This window comes from Plectropomus leopardus, chromosome 14 (assembly GCF_008729295.1).
Source record: "Plectropomus leopardus isolate mb chromosome 14, YSFRI_Pleo_2.0, whole genome shotgun sequence".
In the NCBI taxonomy this organism is placed as follows: Eukaryota; Metazoa; Chordata; class Actinopteri; order Perciformes; family Serranidae; genus Plectropomus; species Plectropomus leopardus.
The window spans coordinates 2,318,780-2,338,769 of NC_056476.1; the positions used below are offsets into that span (position 1 = coordinate 2,318,780).

Sequence of the window (19,990 nt, forward strand, 5' to 3'; positions counted from 1 at the left end):
CTGCATATATATACATAATAAATATACCAGTATCGGAACTTTTATTCCACGATATTATTATTGACATCAGCCCCTAAATCCATTATCAGTCGTGACTAAAGCACCCGTTAACCATTAACCAAAATTACGATCCCCTGATTTTAACCAAAGTGCTTTTGTTGATTAATATATACAGTGTGATAAAAACGTGAACCGTGGCTCAGGCTTTCAGGTGTGAAAAGGCCCGAACACCGAACTCCACAGGGCACCTTTAACGCCGCCGCGACACAGCTGAAAGCGACTAAAATAAGGCCGATATCTGAAAGTACGACCGGAAATGCATGAAACTAAACTCTGGACCACAGAGATTTAGTTAGAAACCACACAAACATTAACCCTTTGAAACCTCAGACAATTGCCATGATTTCTTTCAAAAATATTGGGAATGAGGTAATGAGCAATGACAAGAGAAAATTGAGAGAAAAAAAGAGAAATTGCCTGAAAATGATTAAACAAAAAAAAAAACAAAAAAAGAAGAAAAGAAAAAAACAAGGCTAACATGACATAAAAAAATTGCATAATCCAAAAACATAATTTTAAATAGTTAACTATGATGAGCAATGACAGAAGAAATGATCAAAAAATTAGTAAGAAATTACTAAAAAGTGTAAGAAAATTACCTGAAAAAATTCTCTCTCTCTCTCTCTCTCTCTCTCCTCTCTCTCTCTCTATATATATATATCTCTCTCTATATATATATATATATATATAAATATATATATATATATATATAAAGACAAAAAGAATTTTAATCAGGTAATAATGATAATTATAAACATAGTTTTCCGCCTCACTTTTTTTTCTTTTTTAAAAATCATTTTCTAAATCTACAAATTTCTTGCAAATTGTGAAACATTTCTCACCAAGTTCCTCATCACCTTTTTTCCCATATTTTGGAAAAAAATAAAAAAAACCAAAACGCACCAACCGAAGGCGTCTGAAAGCAGCACAATAACCGTGATGTCACTACAGGTTTCAAAGGGTTAAGAGCGAAACAAAACCTGATCTCCATCTGGTCTCCAGCACCGTGACACGAGTTTAGCCGTCAATCTCGCTAAAGTCAAACCATCAAAGTTTGGCTGTTGCTCCTGTGAACGCAGGACATTATCAAGGTTGACATGACATTTTAAAATTATTTAGATCTTAATCTATATTGTCCAGCCGAAACACTGAGGTCTAATCGAGCCCTAACAGGTGGGAAAGGACAGCGAGGGAGACGTCAATCAGGCACCGTGAGGACACGCCCACACACCCGAGGAGACGTCCAATCAGCCCAGAATAAATGAAAACGCCTGTGTGGGAGGACCGGGGGTCAAAAGTCTCAATTAACTGCTGAAACTGCAGCTTTTTTCTCTCTCTACATATTCCTTAATCACTTTGGAGACTTTGCGGAGCTGCGTAGGAACCCAGCGGGAAGCTGCTGACTACAGATTCGGGTCAAATAGTATTTACAGATAATAGAGTTTGTTTTTCATCACTCTGCCGACGCTGTGATTTCAAACACTCGACGACTGAATAAAAAAAAGTCAGTAAAAGATGAATTCATCAAACCATAGAGGTTAAAAAAAAAAAAAAAAATTGTAGACACTAATAGACCCCGGATCTGCTCGTCTGAACCATCAAAGCAGAAAAAGGTCGGCGTGGATCTGGGCAGGCCGCAGGACCTCACATCTTTCTCAGCACATCTCCAACAAGACAAATCAGCTCGTACACGCTCCGACCCCTGACCTTTCGGTAACCGTGCTGTCCACGTTAGCCGCTGAACCGCGCTGTCACCCCCCCCCCCCTGGGGCCACAGAGCGACCGATGACAGCAGGCTGCTGAGACTCACAAACCGCCCCCCCAGTGAGCTCCAGTTCCACAGATTTACCTCGGCTGCACAGAGCGCTTTTCATTTTACATTCATTTACAAAAGAATAAACAAACACAATCTTCATTCTCCGTGAGATTATTACTACAGTACGTTTGAATCAGCCGAAGAACAGATTCGTTTATGAGGAGTTTCTTTGCAAAATGAGACCTCTTTGCTTTGTGCGAAACCAAATAAAACTCGCGACACAAGACGACAGCAAGTTATACATTTTGCCACCGAATGTTGCTGCGGGCGAATGCAATAAAAGTGTTGTTTTTTTTTTAAATGGAAAGAAATGAAAGAAAATTAAATGTGTGGGATGTTGGCTGATCTCAGAGCTGCTCAGAGTGCTGCTGATGCTGCAGAGGATGTGGACACTTGAGGCGTTACAGCGTCAGACGGACATCACTCTATAATGATGTGCTCGTGATTTTTGCAGGTTTTTTTCTCGTCTCTTGCATGTCTCAATCAGCTCAGGGTCACATTTTCACTCATTTCTGCAAACCACGGACACGTTACATTTGTAAGTTTGACATGTATTGTGTCAATGTTTCTCGGTGTTGGAGTATACAGGTGCGTCTCAAAAATAACGTTCATTTCCCATCGGTTATTTAAGAAAGTGAAAATTGAATATATTTGAGTATATAAATAAACATGCTTTTCTGAAGTGGGACATTTCTCTACTGTAAATTATTGTGGTGTTATTTAAGGGAATAGTTCGACCAAAAGTGATTGTTTTTTAACGAGACATCGCTGAATTCCTCGCCGAGATAGTGCCATGAAAAGCAGTTGTTTTTTTAACCAGGCATCGTCACAATTCCTGCTGTGATGGCGCCATAAAAAGCAGTCGTTTTAACCGAATCATTGCTGCATTTCCTGCCAGGAAAGTGCCATAAAAAACGGTTGTTTTTCACAGATATTGCTGTGTCTCTGGCCAGGACAGCGCTGCCAAAAGCAGTCGTTTTTCACCGAAACATCGCTGTATTTCCTGCTGTGATAGTGCCACAAATAACAGTTTTTTGGGGGGGTTGTTTTTTTAACACAAAGTTGCTGCATTTCCTGTTAGGAAAGTGCCGTGAACTGTGGTTGTTTTTTACAGGCACATTGCTGTGTCTCCTGCTCCTGCTGTTTTTCCATCGGGGATAGTTCCATAAAAAGCGATTGCTTTTTTGCAGGACATTAGTGTGTTTCCTGCCGGGACGTTTCCATGAATATAGTTGTTTTTAATCGAGACAATGTCCCTATTCCTGCCAAGATCATGCCACAAAAAGCCGTTTTTCACCGAAATATCACTGCATTTCTTGCTGTGATGGTGCCACAAAAAACACTTCTACCACAACCTTACAGTCAAAATCAGTGCTGCGTTTACAGCCACGATTTCACACCCAAACCAGGAATTTTAAGCCAAAACAAGAGCTTTTCCTCTCCATAACCAAGCGTTTTTTGTGCCTTAAATTAACCAAATGTATTCACGTATACGCTACACGATAACATGCAAATGCATTGTATCTGTGGTTTGCAGAAGCCAACATTTCTTTTCTGGTTATTGAGTTGTTTAAGTCCGAATACTTCTTCATTCTTGCTTTTAAAGCTGCTTGGAGCTCGACAATTGTGCAGGTCAAAACACAAGAGGGGGAAAAAAGTAAAAACAGTTTGACACAGAATTTCAAAAAAACATTCTGCCCGGGCTGAAGAAAACTGTTGCCTTCCTCAGTTACAGAGTCTTGTAAATCTCAAAAAACGCTCCCTTACCAACACGGTTTATGATTTGAGTAGCACCTGTGAACGACGGTTGGATACCTGCCAAACAGACTGGCAGCTCAGACAAAAATAAAAACTTGTGCACACCTGAGAAGAAGCAGAGCGAGAAGAACTGCTCAGACGCACTGATGCAGTTTAATAAAGTGTTTTATGCATCTCAGAAGTGGGAGGTTTTTCTTGCAATTTGTCATTTTACCAGACATGATTGCTAAAAAAGGTTCCTGTAGTGGATAACAGAGTTTAAAAAAAAAGGACTGATAATGCGGAGTATAAGTGAAGTGCTCTCACTCTCGTACGAACTGAGCTGACTCCTTAACGCTGGCCGGGGTCGGCGAGTGGAGCTGTGAGCACATCCAGCTCTCTATAATTACTGAATGTCAACTTTGTTCATGCTTTCTGCTCTGACCTTTTCCCGGTGCTAAAAATGCGCCCTTTAACCAACCGCCGAGCAGTTCTAGTATGCCGAACACATGTGAGCGCCTGGAACTAAATACGACGCATTCTTTAGGGCAGAAATGCGAGTTATTAAATTGTTCTATTACTGTACTTCTCCGAGGGCGGGAAGTTAATAACTTAGAGCAGGAAGAGGAGATATATTTTCTATAACGGTGCGTTCGTCTGCTTTCAGGTGTAAGTGTTGGAGCGTGCGAGTTATATCTGCAAAGATGACCATTATGGACTTATTAGAGCTCTGATATTCAGTGCTGAAGAAGAAAAAAGGCAGGAAAGACAGATCTGACACCCGGATGCCCTTACCAAACACAAAATTACATTGTGACATTTCAAAGCAACAGCTCTGTTTCACAAAAGCAGTTTTCCTTTGTGTGTGTGTGTGTGTGTGTGTTGTGTTTATCATTCTGTGTTTACCCTCATTTTCCCCCAGCTGACAAAAAGAAAGTATCTCTAAAAATGGACCAGCGATTTCAGATAAAGACTGTGGAGAGAGCAGGTAGAGCAGATATAAAGGGGAGAAAAATAGAAAAAGGAGCAGCTGAGAGCTACCTCACACACACACACACACACACACACACACACACACACACACACACGGCACTAAAACAGAGGAAGCCAAGAGACCAGGCGACGCAGCTCCTTTCAAACGCCACAAATATCGCCGCTTGGTCATTGATTTCTGCGTCAGACACAGACGCCACATTTCCAGCAGACAGCATCGGTTTAAAATGCATTGTGTCTTTTCGGGACAGTCCCTCTGCAGACCTTTGTCCAACAAACAACAAAAGCTGCTGTGATTTAGTGAGTCATTTCTGTGTTTGCAGCATTTTTTGGCCCTTTGCTGTTTTTCTAGTTATGATAGCCAGGAGAGAGGCATAAAAAAAGAAGTTTTTTTCAAGCGTAAGTAGCCCCAGAAAGTGTTTTTTTAAGCTGTTTTTGTAGCTGGGATAGTGCCACGAAAAATGGTTGTTTTTCACAGAGACATTGCTGCGTTGTTAGTAAGAAATGTTGTCTTTCTTTTTTTAAAGAAAACATCACTGTAGGTTTGGAAGGTATTTTTTTCTTTCTTTTTTTTTTTTAAAAAAGAAAATATTGGCATTTTTATTCTTAAATTTTTTTGACATTTTTTTAAAGAAAAAATATTGGCAATTTTTTTTTATTCTTCAGAAATTTTTGATGTCACTAAAGAAGGTATGTTTTCTTTTTTAAATATTGGCCTTTTATTTGTCTTTACAAATGTTTTGATGATTTTTAAAGAAAACATGCCTGCAGATTTGAAAAGTTTTGGAATTTTTTTTGCAATTTTTAAAGAAAAAAATGTATCCTGTTTTTCTGTTAAAAATCCCCAAAAAAGACACCATTTATTCCAGCAAGAAACTTTAAAAACAGAAATTAACATCGAACTTTCAAATTACCGACGGTCTTTGAACACATCATATGTTATTATACAGGCTTGTTAAACAAAATTCAATGACTATTCCAAAACTTTCAGGGTCTATTTAGTTTTCCAAAACTTTTTCCTGCCTGTTAATTGCTATTTGCAAATTCCATGATTTTTCCAGATATTTCATCACCGTACGAACCCTGATGATACCTCCTTCACCGTCATCAGGTACCGCCACACATAGATTATGACTCTGGGAGACACTTTGGAGACGTGAACGGCACTGACCAAGCGGCGATATTTGACGAGTTGGGGTGAGATGGTGTTGGGCAACAAGATGATTTCAAGAGACGATTAAAAGGAAAAGCGTTAAATGCTCTTCTTTCTCTTCTTTTTGTTTTTCAGAATCAATCCCGAGGTCTTCTAATTCAAAAATACCATTTAAAAAAAGGTGGAAATAAGAAAACGGACGCTGTCACTGCGCCGTGGCTGCTCGCTCTAGTGTGCGTGTGTGCTTCATGTTCAGAGTTGTCAGTCCAGTTTATGTGTTGGCATTAAAAGCTCCACAGCATCAGCATGAACACAAACGTCACTGCGGCGGGGGCTAATTGGGCAGCCGTAGATAAACTCAGGGACACGGAACAATCACCATCGAGCGGCGGGCGGAGGGAGCAAAGAGATTTCTGGCATCGAGAGAGGTGGACATGCATTAGGGGACACGTGAGCGGCAATTAGAGGCTATAGATTTCTGAGGCAACGATCACAGAGGATGCTGAACCTGGACTCCTCTCTCACGCAGATCGGCCAAATCACATCAGTCAATCAGGCGATCTATAGGAAGCCTGTTTCACATGAGCTCCAGGTTGCGGCGCTGCCAAAGGGACAATCGTTAAACACTGGAGGGTTTTCGAGCGTCCTACGTGTGCACCTGTGTGTGCGGAGCCGTTGGCTTTCATCGCAACCGGAGGAGTAATTAGCTGGAAAAGTTTCAATCGGCGCTGGCTCGCAATGCAGCCAGCCAGCCAGCGTGGATGAGATGTTGCGGCGGTCTTGTTTTGTAGTCGGACGCGCTGCCAGAGAGGCTGGAAAGGTGGTTGGCTCGGCAGCCAGACGGAGGCCGGACTGAGAGAGACGGGCGGAGACAAAGCTCCAGACAGGCCGCGGAGAAGACAGCGGCAGAAGACACAGAGGCCGATTGGAAATGTCACAGACTCTTTCGATGGGCTGTGGCTGCACGGCCGGCCTCCTACAGTGGATCCTCATTACAGGAAGACTGAACATGCTGTTAGCTTGCTCGGAGGCCAAACTGTACAGGACTGCGGCGACAGCAGCCCTCAGTGCTGAGCTGTGAACATGACAGCAGGGGACAATGGACTACAAATGGGTACAAGGGCCTGGAAAGTTGTTTTTTGTGTGTGTGTTTTGTGTGTGCATGCGCAGCTGTCCAGTTTGTTCCTCTTGCCTTCAAAATAAAACAATCCAAAACAAAAAAAAAATAACTTAAAATGAAAAGGGTTGCAAAGTCTCTCAAAAACTACGAGACGAGGATCTCTTCTAGCAGCAAGCCGCGGCCGCCTCGACTCTAACGAGGCGGTGTCGACAAATGTAAAATGTTTTTTTTTTCTTTTCTGCTTTTTTTTTGGGAGGGGAAGGGGCGAAGTCAGCACCCACTCCGTCCCTCCCTCCCTCCGCTCCTCCCCCTCTTTGTGTCCAGTTTCTGTCATTCGGGGACTCACAGTTCCCGTCAGAGGAGAGGGAGGGGAAGCCCGTTTAGGCTCCAGTCCGCCGGACGACTCGGCCCCTCGCCAAAATGTTCCAGTCCTTGCATCCCCAGCATGCACCTCTCCCTGCCAGGGCGGAGCTGGCGGGAGCGTCTGAAGGAGGAGGCCGAGGCGGGGGGGCTGATGGGAGAGCATCGGGTGGTGGGGTTGGTGGAGGAGGACAGGGGGCGTGGTCAGATGCAGGTGGATGGTTGTGCGGTGGGCTGCTGTTTGCGGTTCCTCAGGCCTCCGGACTTCTCCTTGTAGCCCACACACATCTGCTGAGAGACGTCCACCAGCGCGCTGGCCACCGCCAGACCTGCACACACAGAAAATGTCACAGTTGAGTGAAAACTTCGTAACTGTGCCATCAATTTCTAATTTTGCGATCTAACCCTGGACATACCAAGCATGTTGCAGGAGCGGATGGATTTTAATTTGCTGCGAGTGGGAGCAGCTGGTCAAAAAATAAACTGCGGGTCCTCGGCAGCGCAGAAGATCTTTACATTCAGCACAGTTTCAAGATTAGCGTCACCAATTCAGTATCAATGATCAATGATCAATGATCAACCAAATGTCTGCTTTTCTGTTCCTGACAAACAGCCAGAAAAGTGTTTTTTTTACAGAACATTATTATGCCAAAGTTGATCTTTGACCTCTTGGATATAAAATGTCAGAACTTCATCATTGTATCCTATTATTTGTATTTGTGTAAAATTCGAGTGTGTTAATTCTGGAGTTATTGCCAGCAACGTGTTTTATGAGGTCACCGTGACCTTGACTTTTGATCTTCGACCACCAAATTTAGTCCAAATTGAGTGAATGGGTCCAAACAGAAGTGGAACTCTAGGTGTTTTTGAGATGTTGGGTTCACAAGAATGAGGTGGATGCAAGGTGATCTTGACCTTTACCCTATGACCGCCAGAATATAATCAATTCATCCTTGAGTCCAAGTGTGCATTTGTGCCAAATTTGGGGAAACTTTCTTAAAGCCTACTATAGATACTGTGATTATAAGGATAAGAGGGATGCAAGGTCACAATGCCCTTGGCCTTTGACCATCAAATTCTAATCAGGTCATTCATGAGTCCAAGTGGACGTTTAGTTAGCAGTGACAATGACCTTTGACCACCAAATTTTTAATGGACATGGCATAAAATGTCTGAAATGCAGCATGCATACTATTTTTTTTTTTTTGTATATATTTCATTTTGGCAGTTTTCTGCAACAAACAATATAAAGCCTGTATAGAATTAGTGTGTAGTGTAAAATTGGGACACAGCTACACACACACACACACACACACACACACACACACACACACACACACACACAGGTGGTGAGATCATAGACTGGCAGTGCAGGCAATCATTTACTTATAGCACACTTCATTAACATTTATTAATACTCCCTGAGCCATGAAATTCCAATAAACTCCATTTATCTCCAATGATGGATGTATTTCCCCCCGATCAAGCGCACATGGCCGAGAGCGAAATAAAAATCCCCGGGGGAGAAGCTGTGCTGGATCACATCGTGTGGGATCAGACGGTCTGATCAGCCAAACAGGCTGCAACTATTAGCTCGTCCCTCGTTCGAAAGGACGGTTCACAGCAATCAAATGAGGCTCAGATACAAATCAGAGATAATCCACAGCGCTGACCTCCTCTTGGCTGTTTGGAGAGCGAGGAGGGCGGCCATGTTGGAGCGTAACTGTAAACAGATGTGCTGTGAGGTCGCAGGATTCAAAACGAAAACGCGTCCAGATGGGAAACGAGTTGAAAGCATTATAAGAGGAGGCGGCAGAAACAGGCTAACATGGTCTCAACAAAAGCCGCCTGAGGGAAAGCTCCGCTGAGAGCCGAGGCGGTTTTGTTATGACAAAAGGCCTTTGTGGTAATTAATAAGGGCCTGGGGCATGCTGACGGTCTGGGGACTGCAACTGTGGGAGGCAAAGAGGCTATGAAACACAAAAAAAAGACAGAAAAGGAATCAAGTTTTTAAGTCCTTGAAGAAGACAGAAAGAAAATATAAGAAACGGAAAGAGAAGTGCTCAGTCCTGGGTCCGATCAGACTCGGAGAGAAAGATAAGGGACACAGATGAAGGACGGATGGGAATGTAAAGAGAGCGAGTGATGAAAGGAAGAAACGGGGCTCAATTCTCAGTGCTATCAGAAAGAAGGAGGACGTGAAAGGAGGAGGAGAGCACGGGGAAATGCAAGAAGAGACACTAGACTGCACTTTAAACCCAGACAAGATGTAGCAGGAAGAAAAATAAAACTCAAGAGTGGCAAAGAGGAGAGCGGAGGAATGCTCCGAGACGAGACGACGCGCAGACGGAAAGATGATGGAGGAGGAGATGAGAGGGGGGACAACAAACAGACTGAAGACTTCGTTTCACAGGACAAGACTGAGAGGACAGAATCAGTACGTTTACATGAAGGTAGAAAAAGTTACATTATTGTGATCGTCAACTAAAACTGGACTTTTAAAATACAAGTAAACATGTCAGTCTGACTGAAATCGTACAAAATCAAATTTCTCCAAGTGGACTGACACAACTAAATAATGCTGTTGGGGGTTGATTTACTTTTTCAAGTATACGCCTCAGTGGGACCTCAATTGTCCTTGGCGCTCTGTGCATGCTACATAGTCCTTTCGCCGTACCTCGACCCGGAAGTCAAACAGCATAAATTTGTAGAAAAATGCCGGAGAAAACAAAAGAAGAAGAAGGGAAGAAAACAAAAAAAGACAAAGGTACCAAGTAAACGTAGCGTGTTGGAAGTTCAACCCTGCCGCTGCTTGCTAACCTGTTTGGTGTGATTTGTCAACAGGAAGAAGGTCCAACAGAAACTAGCTTTCATCAATAAATCAATTCTGCCCCGGCGCTTGTATGCTGGGACAAGGACAGCAGTCCAATAAAACGGCCCAATTAACTGCATGTAAATGTATCGAGTGACTTCCGTGTCAGACACAGATGAATAAAGCTATCCTTTAGCTGCTTATGATACGCAAACTCATTGTCAGTCCAAGTCGTCCCGTGTTGCCACTTTGCAGTCGACTTCCACGTCTACATATTACGCTCTAGGTATCTTTCTGCGTCTGCTGTTGACGTTCCTGGATGCTGCTACTGTGAGGTCAACACAAGCACGTGTTGGGATGACGCTGAACGTGGTTTTGTTTATGCAACAAAAGCACATGGCAGAACATCACGTTCAGATGGGAAGCAAACGTGGACTCAAGCATGAAAGGTTGTGTTGGATTCGTCCACCGCCCTGCAAAAGCGCTCGTATTTGACGACTTTGGAATGATAACGGGCTGGATACGTGGCCGGCGGCGTCACTGCGTAATGTGTGGGAAGGCGTCAGTTTGAAATGCTGCCGGACAACAACGTAACTTCAGAAGCTTGAACGTCCGTGTAGGGCGAGCGGTAGAGGGGTCCAACAAACACCAGACTTTCACCCCGGAGCAAACTGTTCACTTCCTTAATTTTTGTAAAGACAAACCATGTTTTTTCTTAACATAACCACATGCTTTTGTTGTTGTTGAGGATTCAATCCACGCTGTACTTGTATTTTGAAAAAGACTGTACTCATCTCACGAGCAGAAACTGTACATTTACTGTGAAAACGGGAGTGTAATTTAAGGAGACACAGTGCAACTGACAGGCGTAATTTGACACAGCGTCCCAGGACGGCAAAAAAAGACGCAACGTAGACACCTGAAGTGTCACATGTAGATGTCAAAAGTCCTCTAAACGTGGCGATATGTGATAAGTTTGGAGTGAGAGTGTGTTGGAGGGAAACAGAAAAAGCTCAGAGGAAAGACACACGGAAAGGCGAGAAGAGCGCTACAGCATCTTTAAAAGTCAATCCATCCCTGTCACATTACTGAAATAATTACTGTAAAGAAACGAGACCGTGGTCGGGATGATTGGTGGCCTCTGCTTTATGATTTTGTCTCCTGTCTGTCCCTCAGTCTGCTCTTCTGTCTGAGCATCGTCAGTCCGAGCTGCTGTTCCATCTCTTTTCATGTGAGAGGATTTCACTTCTGTCTGGAAAAGAAAAATAACATTTTGTCCCGTTCGCAGTGGAAACTCTTTTTTGCTTGTTTTCATGAAGCACCTTCGTGTCAAACGGCAACACAGAGACGATTCTGGGGGATTAAATCTATGTAAAAATGTTCTGTACAGTGACTGACAGACACTGAAAATACTTCATGTTAGATTTGATATGTGGAAGCACGTCTGCACTTTGGGTAGGGCTGAATTAATCAGTTTGCCCCGGGGGCAAAAATTGACAGTTAGGCCCCTCTGACCTTTCTGATGCCTGAGGACCACAGAGGCTCCCAGCTGCTCTGACACACACTGTAAACCGCCGCCATACTGTAGGTGACAGCTTCATTATCCGCCCACAAACCCGACAATCCAGAATTCACCCCAAATTAGCATCTCTGGTTTGTTGGTGTTATTGTGTGAGTTTGGTGTTTTAAAGAGTTAGTTTGGATTTATCAAGGTCAATAACGTTAACAAATTAACCATCTGAAACCGAAGCAAGTTGGCATAATTTTTTAAAAAATGACCTAAAAACAAGAAAATTCCCTTAAAATAAGCAACAAAAAGTAATTAAAAAAAGAATAAGACAAAAAAAAATCTATATAAAAATATGTAAAAAAACTGAGAAAAATTACAATTTTTTTTGTAAGATAATTTTAAAGATATAGTTATAAGAATTATAAATGTATTTTTCTAAAAATTTGTTATTTTTAACAATTTTTTTACACATATAATAATCCCCCACACATTTTCTTGCCATCTTTTACTTATTTTTGCGCAATTTGTGGGCCTTTTTTGCCAAGTTGCTTCTTGTCTTATGTTTTCTAAAAAAATCAAACCAGTTTTCTCAGAATTTCGAAGTCTAAATACCTGTAAAGGTGTGTGAACGCAGCACAAGAAAACTAATGTCAGTCTTGGCGTTAGATAGTGAACTGTTGGAGGCAGCAGTAGACCAGCAGCTCCCATGTTCAGCGAGGTAAAATTACGGTTTTTATATTTTGGTTTATCTTTTATTTTTTGGTCAGAAAGGGCTTTCTGTAAAGCACTGAGCATACGACTGGATAAATGAGACTTGGATTATACACACGAGTTGTGTAAGAGTTTATATATTAACACTGTTCCCCTATAACTTCAGTTCATTAGGAATTTTCTCACTTTTTTTGGATTCTTCATTCACTTTAAGACCTTAGAAAAAATTATTCACAAATTCAACCTACCAGAAGCTGAGTAGTTCGTAGTGATCATTTGAGGTATTGAAGTATTCCTTTAACTGATGCTGTATTATGGCGGTGCAAATTTCATGAATGCAAATAACCAAATTGCCAAAGAGGTCTGGTGCAGACTTTCATAGACCGCTCCTACATCTCAAGTCTTTGTTGCTGTCTTAACCTTTGAGTTCATTTTTTACTTCCCAAAAAGCTGCACAGCTGTAAGAGCCGTACAGCTCTTCACAGTCAATGACTCTGGAAACGCTGCTCTCTCAGAGTAACAGGGACGAGAAAAATGAAGCTCCTCCAAAACAATGACAAAACGCCCCCTGCACAGACGAGCACAGGCACGCCGCCAACTTTCTGTCATCTTCGACTCTCTGCGAGATCCCTCACTGTTAACGTCGAAATCTGTGATGAGACAATACAGGTGCTGATATGTATTTATGTTTCTGTTATCAGACGACTTCTATGCAGGTGGAAAAGAGTGATTTGACTGATGGACTTCTGCGGCGGCGCCGAAATTACTGTTCACCTGCTTAAGAGGCGGCACTTATAAGCAAAATCAAATCAATTTGTTTTATATTGTTAGTTGTCTGTTGGACAGCAGAAACAAAGGAATACAGGATGTGATGAAGAACAACTGATGCACCAAATAACTTGACTGCTGCAGACAAATTTCCAGTGTAGGACTAAAATGATGACTGTTTTCGCTCCGATGGTGCCACTCGAGTGATCTTGATTGTCTGATGTTAGGTGGTCATAAAACTTCTCAGCTAGAGCTTTGGCTTATGTTACCTGCAAGTAGCAATAATATTTTAAAAGAACTTTTTAAGAATGTTTCACATTTAAAAAAAGGTTCCTTTAAGGTTAAAAGCTGACTATGGCGTAATGTTAAAACTGCAACATTTTGAGGATGTTTTGGTGATGTTGCAAGGCGACCGATTATAGTATTGTCTTTTATAAAACGTTCCCACAATGTTACATGAGAAACGAAGGAAGAACATTTTCAAAGCAACATTCAGAGCACGTTATTGAGGCCTGAGATTACAGAACATTTTTAAAGAAAATGTAATTAAAATGTAAAAAAAACAAACATTTTTTAATGTTTATAGTAATGTCACCTTAACTTTAGGAAGAACGTTGTGGGATCTAGAAGAAAACTTGCCGCTGAAAACGTTACTAAAACATTGCATTGGTTGCACTGTAACATTCTCAGAACGTTTTTAGAACCAAACATTGCTAATTGGGTTAATCTCAGCTGTCTGAAGTCAGACTTTTTCTCATTCTGATGAAGTGAAACATGTTTAATATTATCAAAAGTTTTTCGTCTTGGCTCATGCAAATACTGAAGTATAATGACGTGGACGCTGTAAACAAACGGTCACATTTTTGTACCGGGAATCATTTTGGGGTGTAACACGGATGTAAACAACATAATGAACACAAGGTTCAATAACTGTTATCTAAACTGGAGAAGCACAAGTAGGATGAGAAGATAACGTATCGAGACAAACCTAACGAGAATGCCAGGGATCAATATTTGGCTAAATTGTCAAAAATCAACAACACAAATCTTTACGACCTCACAGCCAAAGACTGGAGCTCCGGCGCCACATCGCTGCCTCCAACCTCATCGCTGGATATAACAAATGACCTTGTTTATGCTATCAGTGCTTATACATTTGAACGATTTAAAAACTATAAATCTCTTGAAGCCCGCGGACGTTTCACTGATGCCTGGGTGCAGGATCTGCTCACATTTCGACTGCAGGACTGCGACAGCACAGTCGTCACTGCAAAGGTGAGCTGACTGCAATCAAGTGAAGTTGTGCTCAGAAAATCAACCCTAAAACCATGATTATGGTTTGTTTGTTTTGTCTGATTTGTTTTTCTTATTCAAAATGTGAACATAAAATATTCATTATTTTGAAAAAGAAATCACCTCAAGTTCACATCATAGGAGTGAGGAATAAGTAAAAAATGATCGAATTATCGTTCCCCTTTTTCATACAACATAATTACTGAAGCACCCTGCAGTTATTAACCACTGCATGGTTCAACAGGTCCACTCAGCTGGCATAGTTTTAAAGTAAACCAGAAGAAATTGCAAGGAATTAGTAATAGGTGATAAGAAAAATACCCAAATATTAGTTTTAAAAAAGAGGGGAGTATTATCAAAAAATTATCCAAAAATAGGGAAAATTTCCAGAAAATTATACTATACTTGAAAATACAGTATGTTACATAAAAATAGAATTAAATCAATAAATATATATATTTTCGTGTGTTTTCAGGTAATTTTATATAACTTATTATTTTTTTGCTAATTTTTGGGCCATGTCGTGTTAATTTGCTCGTTGCCTTTTCGAGATGTTTCTGAAAGAAATACAACCAATTTCCTTGTGTTTTTAAACGGTAAACTTCACTGTAGTTTAGGTGTTGTCTTCGTCTGAACATTTCCAAACCAGCCTGTGACCTGTATAGTGGACAGAAGTCAGCCGTAGATGTAAACATTGTTTTCAGTTTTATCGCATTACTGCGGACATGCTGTAAAACGACTGAAAGAACAATAATATCAAAGAAATAAAGCCAAACAAAAGAAAAGGAAGTGAGCTAAAAAAGGCACAAAAGAGCTTCACAAGACAGAGGGAGGGAGGATGGATCAAGCAGAGGCGGTGTAAAAAAGTGAACAACAATCAAACAAAGACAGACGATGTGAGGAGGGAAAACAAGCGGAGGATTCGGAGGCTGCGTCTTACCAGACTGTCCTGGAGGAGGGATGCCGCCGGTGCCCCTGGGTAACCGCACAAAGATGGAGAGCACGGCGGCTTTGTTGCCGAAGCAAGGCTCCAGGGCGATGGGTTTGGGGACGGACTGCAGAAAAGAAAAAAAAAACAGAATAAGAAAAAAACATTAGAAACCTCCCAAATCCTGGTGAACACACATTATTTTCAAAGACACGGATAACGGAGGCTTTGCTGTTTCTGCTCTTGTTTGTGTCAGCAACAAACCAGAAAGAAATAACTCCAGATTCACACTGATCCGTGGGCACAAATTGGATCCACCCCTTCCCTTCTGAAATCCCCAGCTGTGCACAGTTTCATGACAATGCGGCCTGTGCGCGGCGCGGCCCAAGAACTGGATATCAAGTGGCGGCCCTGGGAGTGGAGATTTGTGTCGGCGGTGCACTCCTGCCGCCGCAGGCCGCCTGACACGCCTGACACACCTGACTCTCTAATACCAGTATCTCCTGTTTATCAGCAACTCATCCATATGTGGGGATGAGTTTCCTGCCTGTAAACACTGGCCGGATCTGCTGCGGCTCGCCTCGTGCAATATTTACGGGTTTACCTCGACGGAGGATATGGATACGGAGAACGCCGCCACGGCAACCGCATACAGATACAGAGAGCCTCCAATCTGTCTCTCCACATCTAGATCGCTCTGTTTGCAGTTCCTGAGCCGGACAGGAAACTGGGCCATGGCATGGTTTCACACACTGCTGACACTGACTCTCAATGTGCTCACACACACACACACACACACACACACACACACACACACACACACACACACACACACACACACCTCCGAGTTCAATCCCTTCCCACGCTGGTCTTTATACTCTGGAGAGTTGAGCTTAACGCCCCAAGTGGTGATGCCGCAGGAGTGTGACACACAGATTCCTCACACTGCAACACACACAGTTCTCACACTCACACGCAACACACACTTTTCGCCTTTTCACACACAGATTCGTCACAGCTGGTGTCTCACCAGGGTTCATACACATTTTTACCATTAAATTTCCATGACTTTTCTATGACTTTGAGGTAAATTTCGTAGACCACACATTCTCTGAAACGACCTTCAGTACTACTTATGGTCCTTTTTATACAATAGCTTTTTTAAAGATATACAATTTAAAAATAACAGGACTAGAACTTAATATTTAAATATAACTTCAGGACTGTTTGTTATTTATGAGAGGCAAAGCAGCGATGCAAAAAATTTGGCCTTTTTTTTTTTTTTTTTTTATTTTTGGCAATTTTTTTTTGTTTTTTCCAAACCTGTGGGCCCTAAGGATTGGAAAGGCATTTTTGACTTTTTTCTCTTTTTTTCTTGAATAATTTGCAGTGATAAAAATGCAGGCTTCAAAATGTTTTGGTAAATGTTCTTTCTGGAAAAAAATTAGGTGATTTCTAAAGAAACCGCATTTTTGTTTAAAAAATCACCAAAATTTCACCATTTATCAAAGCAAGAAACTAGTAAAAACAGAAATGATCAGATTGCGACAGTCCTTGAACACACTGCGTGTTATTTCACAGGTTTGTGAAAAAAAACAAAAACTTTCAGGGTCTATTTAGTTCTGCAAAACTTTTCCAGGCCTGACAATTGCTATTTGCTAATTCCATGAATTTTCCAGGTTTTTCATGACCGTACAGACCCTGCCTTACACACACACACACACATACACACACACACGCCCAGTATAAGCGTACACATGGGGAGCGGGGCAGTAATGATATTCAGGCTCTGACCTATTTTACACAATTATTCTCTGCTGCGTCTCTCTGAGGCTTACCTTTCATACCAGCAGGATACACAGCCTGTCACACAGGTAGCTGGGGAGGTGGCACAAAGACCTGGATGCCTGTGAGTGTGTGTGTGTGTGTGTGTGTGTGTGTGTTCAGTATGTGTGTGTGATGTAACAGAAGGGGGTTACTGTGTTTGTTTTTGCACCTACACATGCGTCTCTGCCTATTTATAGCACGTGTTTCCACATACCTGTGCAGCCGGCTGTGTTCGCGTACGATCTGACACAGAAGGGCATTTCATCCCCTGTTATTTGCGCTCTATGTGTGTTAGTGGATCGTAAACCCTTTCAGACACGCACTTCACTTGGTAAATGTGCTGGTAATGTCCGTCGCGTGTATGAATAAGCCCCCCGAATCAGTTTTCCCGTAAAAGCCACGACTGCAATCTCACTGGGTCAGACGTTTTAACATTTCTATAAGACTTCCAGCAGCTGTGCCTTCAGAGGCTGGAATTACGGCTCTAAGGAGATACACGTAAGCTCCTCTGTGGGTCTGCACAGAGAGGGGGGTTATGGGTAACTAGGCTGCAGTGGAGCAAACACACACACACACACACACACACACCTCTAAAATCTAAACAACATGAGGTGAGTAAAAGAAGCTGACTGACTGAGGCGGTTCGGTGACTGAATTTGCAAAAATATTGGTGTACGACGACGAACACATGAAATACACAGCAAGTCATCATCAGGTGTAAAAGAATCAGCCGTGAAAAGGTCTGTGAACGTGCATTTTTGTCTCAGTGCAACCTGAAGAGGCATCAGGAACAATTCCACCTGTCAATCTAATCTCATTAAGCTGGGTTGGCAATTAAGAGAGTATTTTGTATTTTTATGCATTTTAATTTAGCATTTTTAAGTTTTAGAAACTGGCTTTTTTCTTTAAAAATCACCAAAATTGCACCATTTATCACAGCAAGAAACTGTAAATTATTGTTGGATTTTCACATTTCTGATGGTCCTTGAACACATCTTGCATTGTTATACAGACTCATGGAAAAAAAAAATCGGACTTTTCCAAGACTTTTAGTTTTTCAAAACTTTTCCAGGTCTGGAAACCGGTAACTAGGACCAAGAGGGGGGTGCTGCAGGAGGCGGATGTATTTTCAAAATCGGAATTTTTTTTTTTTTTTTGTTTGCCTTGTCCAGCTTTAAAACACGAAAAAAAGAAGAAAATACTGTTATCTGAAGTTTTCGCAGAGCTTTTTCTCATGTTGGATCAGTCTTTAAAAGTGTCTTTTTATTCTTACACAGAAAAGAAAAAGGAAACTAAAAGGAAAATAAACTAAGAAAAAAAACACCCTCGGAAAACCACAATAATCATCCGAAAATCCATTTTTTCAAATGGCACTGAAGCCGACGAGCTTTACCTGCAGCATGTGAGGAATCAAGAACTGAGAGTCACGATCTGACGACTGATCGCTGCTGAGTCCGCTCGGACGCTGCCAGACCGAATAACGGGGAGCAGGATTTTATATTCCGTCTGATAAATGATTAAACTGATGAGAACGGTTATTAGGGACGACTGGACGTGTTTCTTGAATTTTAGGGCGTATCTAATATTTAAGCATGTTTTGGATTTTGGCACATTTCTAGGAATTCTAGACATTTCCCGTAATTTAGGACGATTATAAAACTTAAGGTCTTTTATCTAATTTTACGACATTTCTCGGATTTAACAACCTTTCTCAGATCTCAGGACATTTCAAATCATTTAGGACATTTCTAGTACTTTAGGATATTTCTTGGATTTTAGGACGAATTTAATATTGAAGCACATGTTTAGGACTTTGGGACTTTTCTTGGATTTCAGGACACAACTTGTAATTTAGGAAGTTTCTAGCACATTTCTATGTTTTTGGCACCTTACTCTGATTTTAAGACATTTCTTGGATTTTAGGACGTATCTAATATTTAAGAACATGCTTAAGATTTCTGGACATTTCTTGTAATTTAGAACAATTCTATGACTTTAGTTCATTTCTCAGATTTTGGGACATTTCTCAGATTTTAGGACATTTCTACGATTAAGGGACATTTCTTGGCTTTTAGAACATGTCTTGGAGTTTAGGGCTTATCTGGGATTTAAGCATGTATTTACGAATTTGGGACGTTTTAAGAATTTTAGAACATTTCTTGGATTTTAGGATTTTTCTAGTTTAGGACATTATGACCTCTGTTGAGTATCACTGCTTTAGAAGATAATAAAGCCAACCAAATTACAGATTTAAAGTCTGAAAGGGGCTTACAGTGTGTGTGTGTGTGTGTGTGTGTGTGTGTGTGTAACAGCACTGCCTGTCTGAATGTGTGTCTGCTGTTCGGTGCAGCTGAGAACTCACTGGGCTCCTGTATCTTTGGACAGAGAAGGTTATTAGGAGGTTGTGTTTGTGTGTGTATGCTTTGCGTGCATGCCTCTAAGCTTGCAGCAGTTTTCAGCGTTGTTGATCCTGCGTTCACACGCGTGCAGTGTTACAGCCCCCCCAAAGATCTGACAGGGGGGAAGAGTTCAGATGCAGACAAATGGGCTGGTGGAGGGGCCGACTCGCCTGCTGGAAACGCTGCAGTCAAACCAGCAGCAGCAGCAGCCGCAGAAAATAACAAACACTCAGACATGTTTGGATTTAAGAGTTATGTACGGAGACGCTGACACGCTGGCATTTGGACCATTTTGACGTCACTGATACGCTGCTCTGACAGTGAGAAATGAGCGTGATTAATGTAAACACACAGCTTTGTTTTACATCCTCTCCATCTTCAGCTCCCTCCTTGATTATCCGTCTTTCTCTTGTCGAGTCAAGTTTATTTAAAAAAGGCCAAAATTAAGACAAGTTTGTCCCAAAGGGCTTTACAGTCTGCACAACATCTGACACATTTCCTAA

The 19,990-nt window shown here is 41.7% G+C and overlaps 1 protein-coding gene across 1 annotated transcript in view; it reads right to left on the reverse strand.

Moving 5' to 3' along the window:
- Window positions 1-5,592: 5,592 nt before the first annotated feature.
- The window catches only part of atrn (attractin), a 186,895-nt gene continuing 172,497 nt past the window's right edge, over window positions 5,593-19,990 (reverse strand). Inside the window, exons 24-25 of the mRNA XM_042500720.1 lie at window positions 15,274-15,388; window positions 5,593-7,568 (exon numbers count right to left, since the gene is read on the reverse strand). Of these exons, the coding sequence (XP_042356654.1) occupies window positions 7,444-7,568; window positions 15,274-15,388 (240 nt within the window). The 3' untranslated portion in view covers window positions 5,593-7,443. The remainder of the gene's footprint in view (window positions 7,569-15,273; window positions 15,389-19,990) is intronic.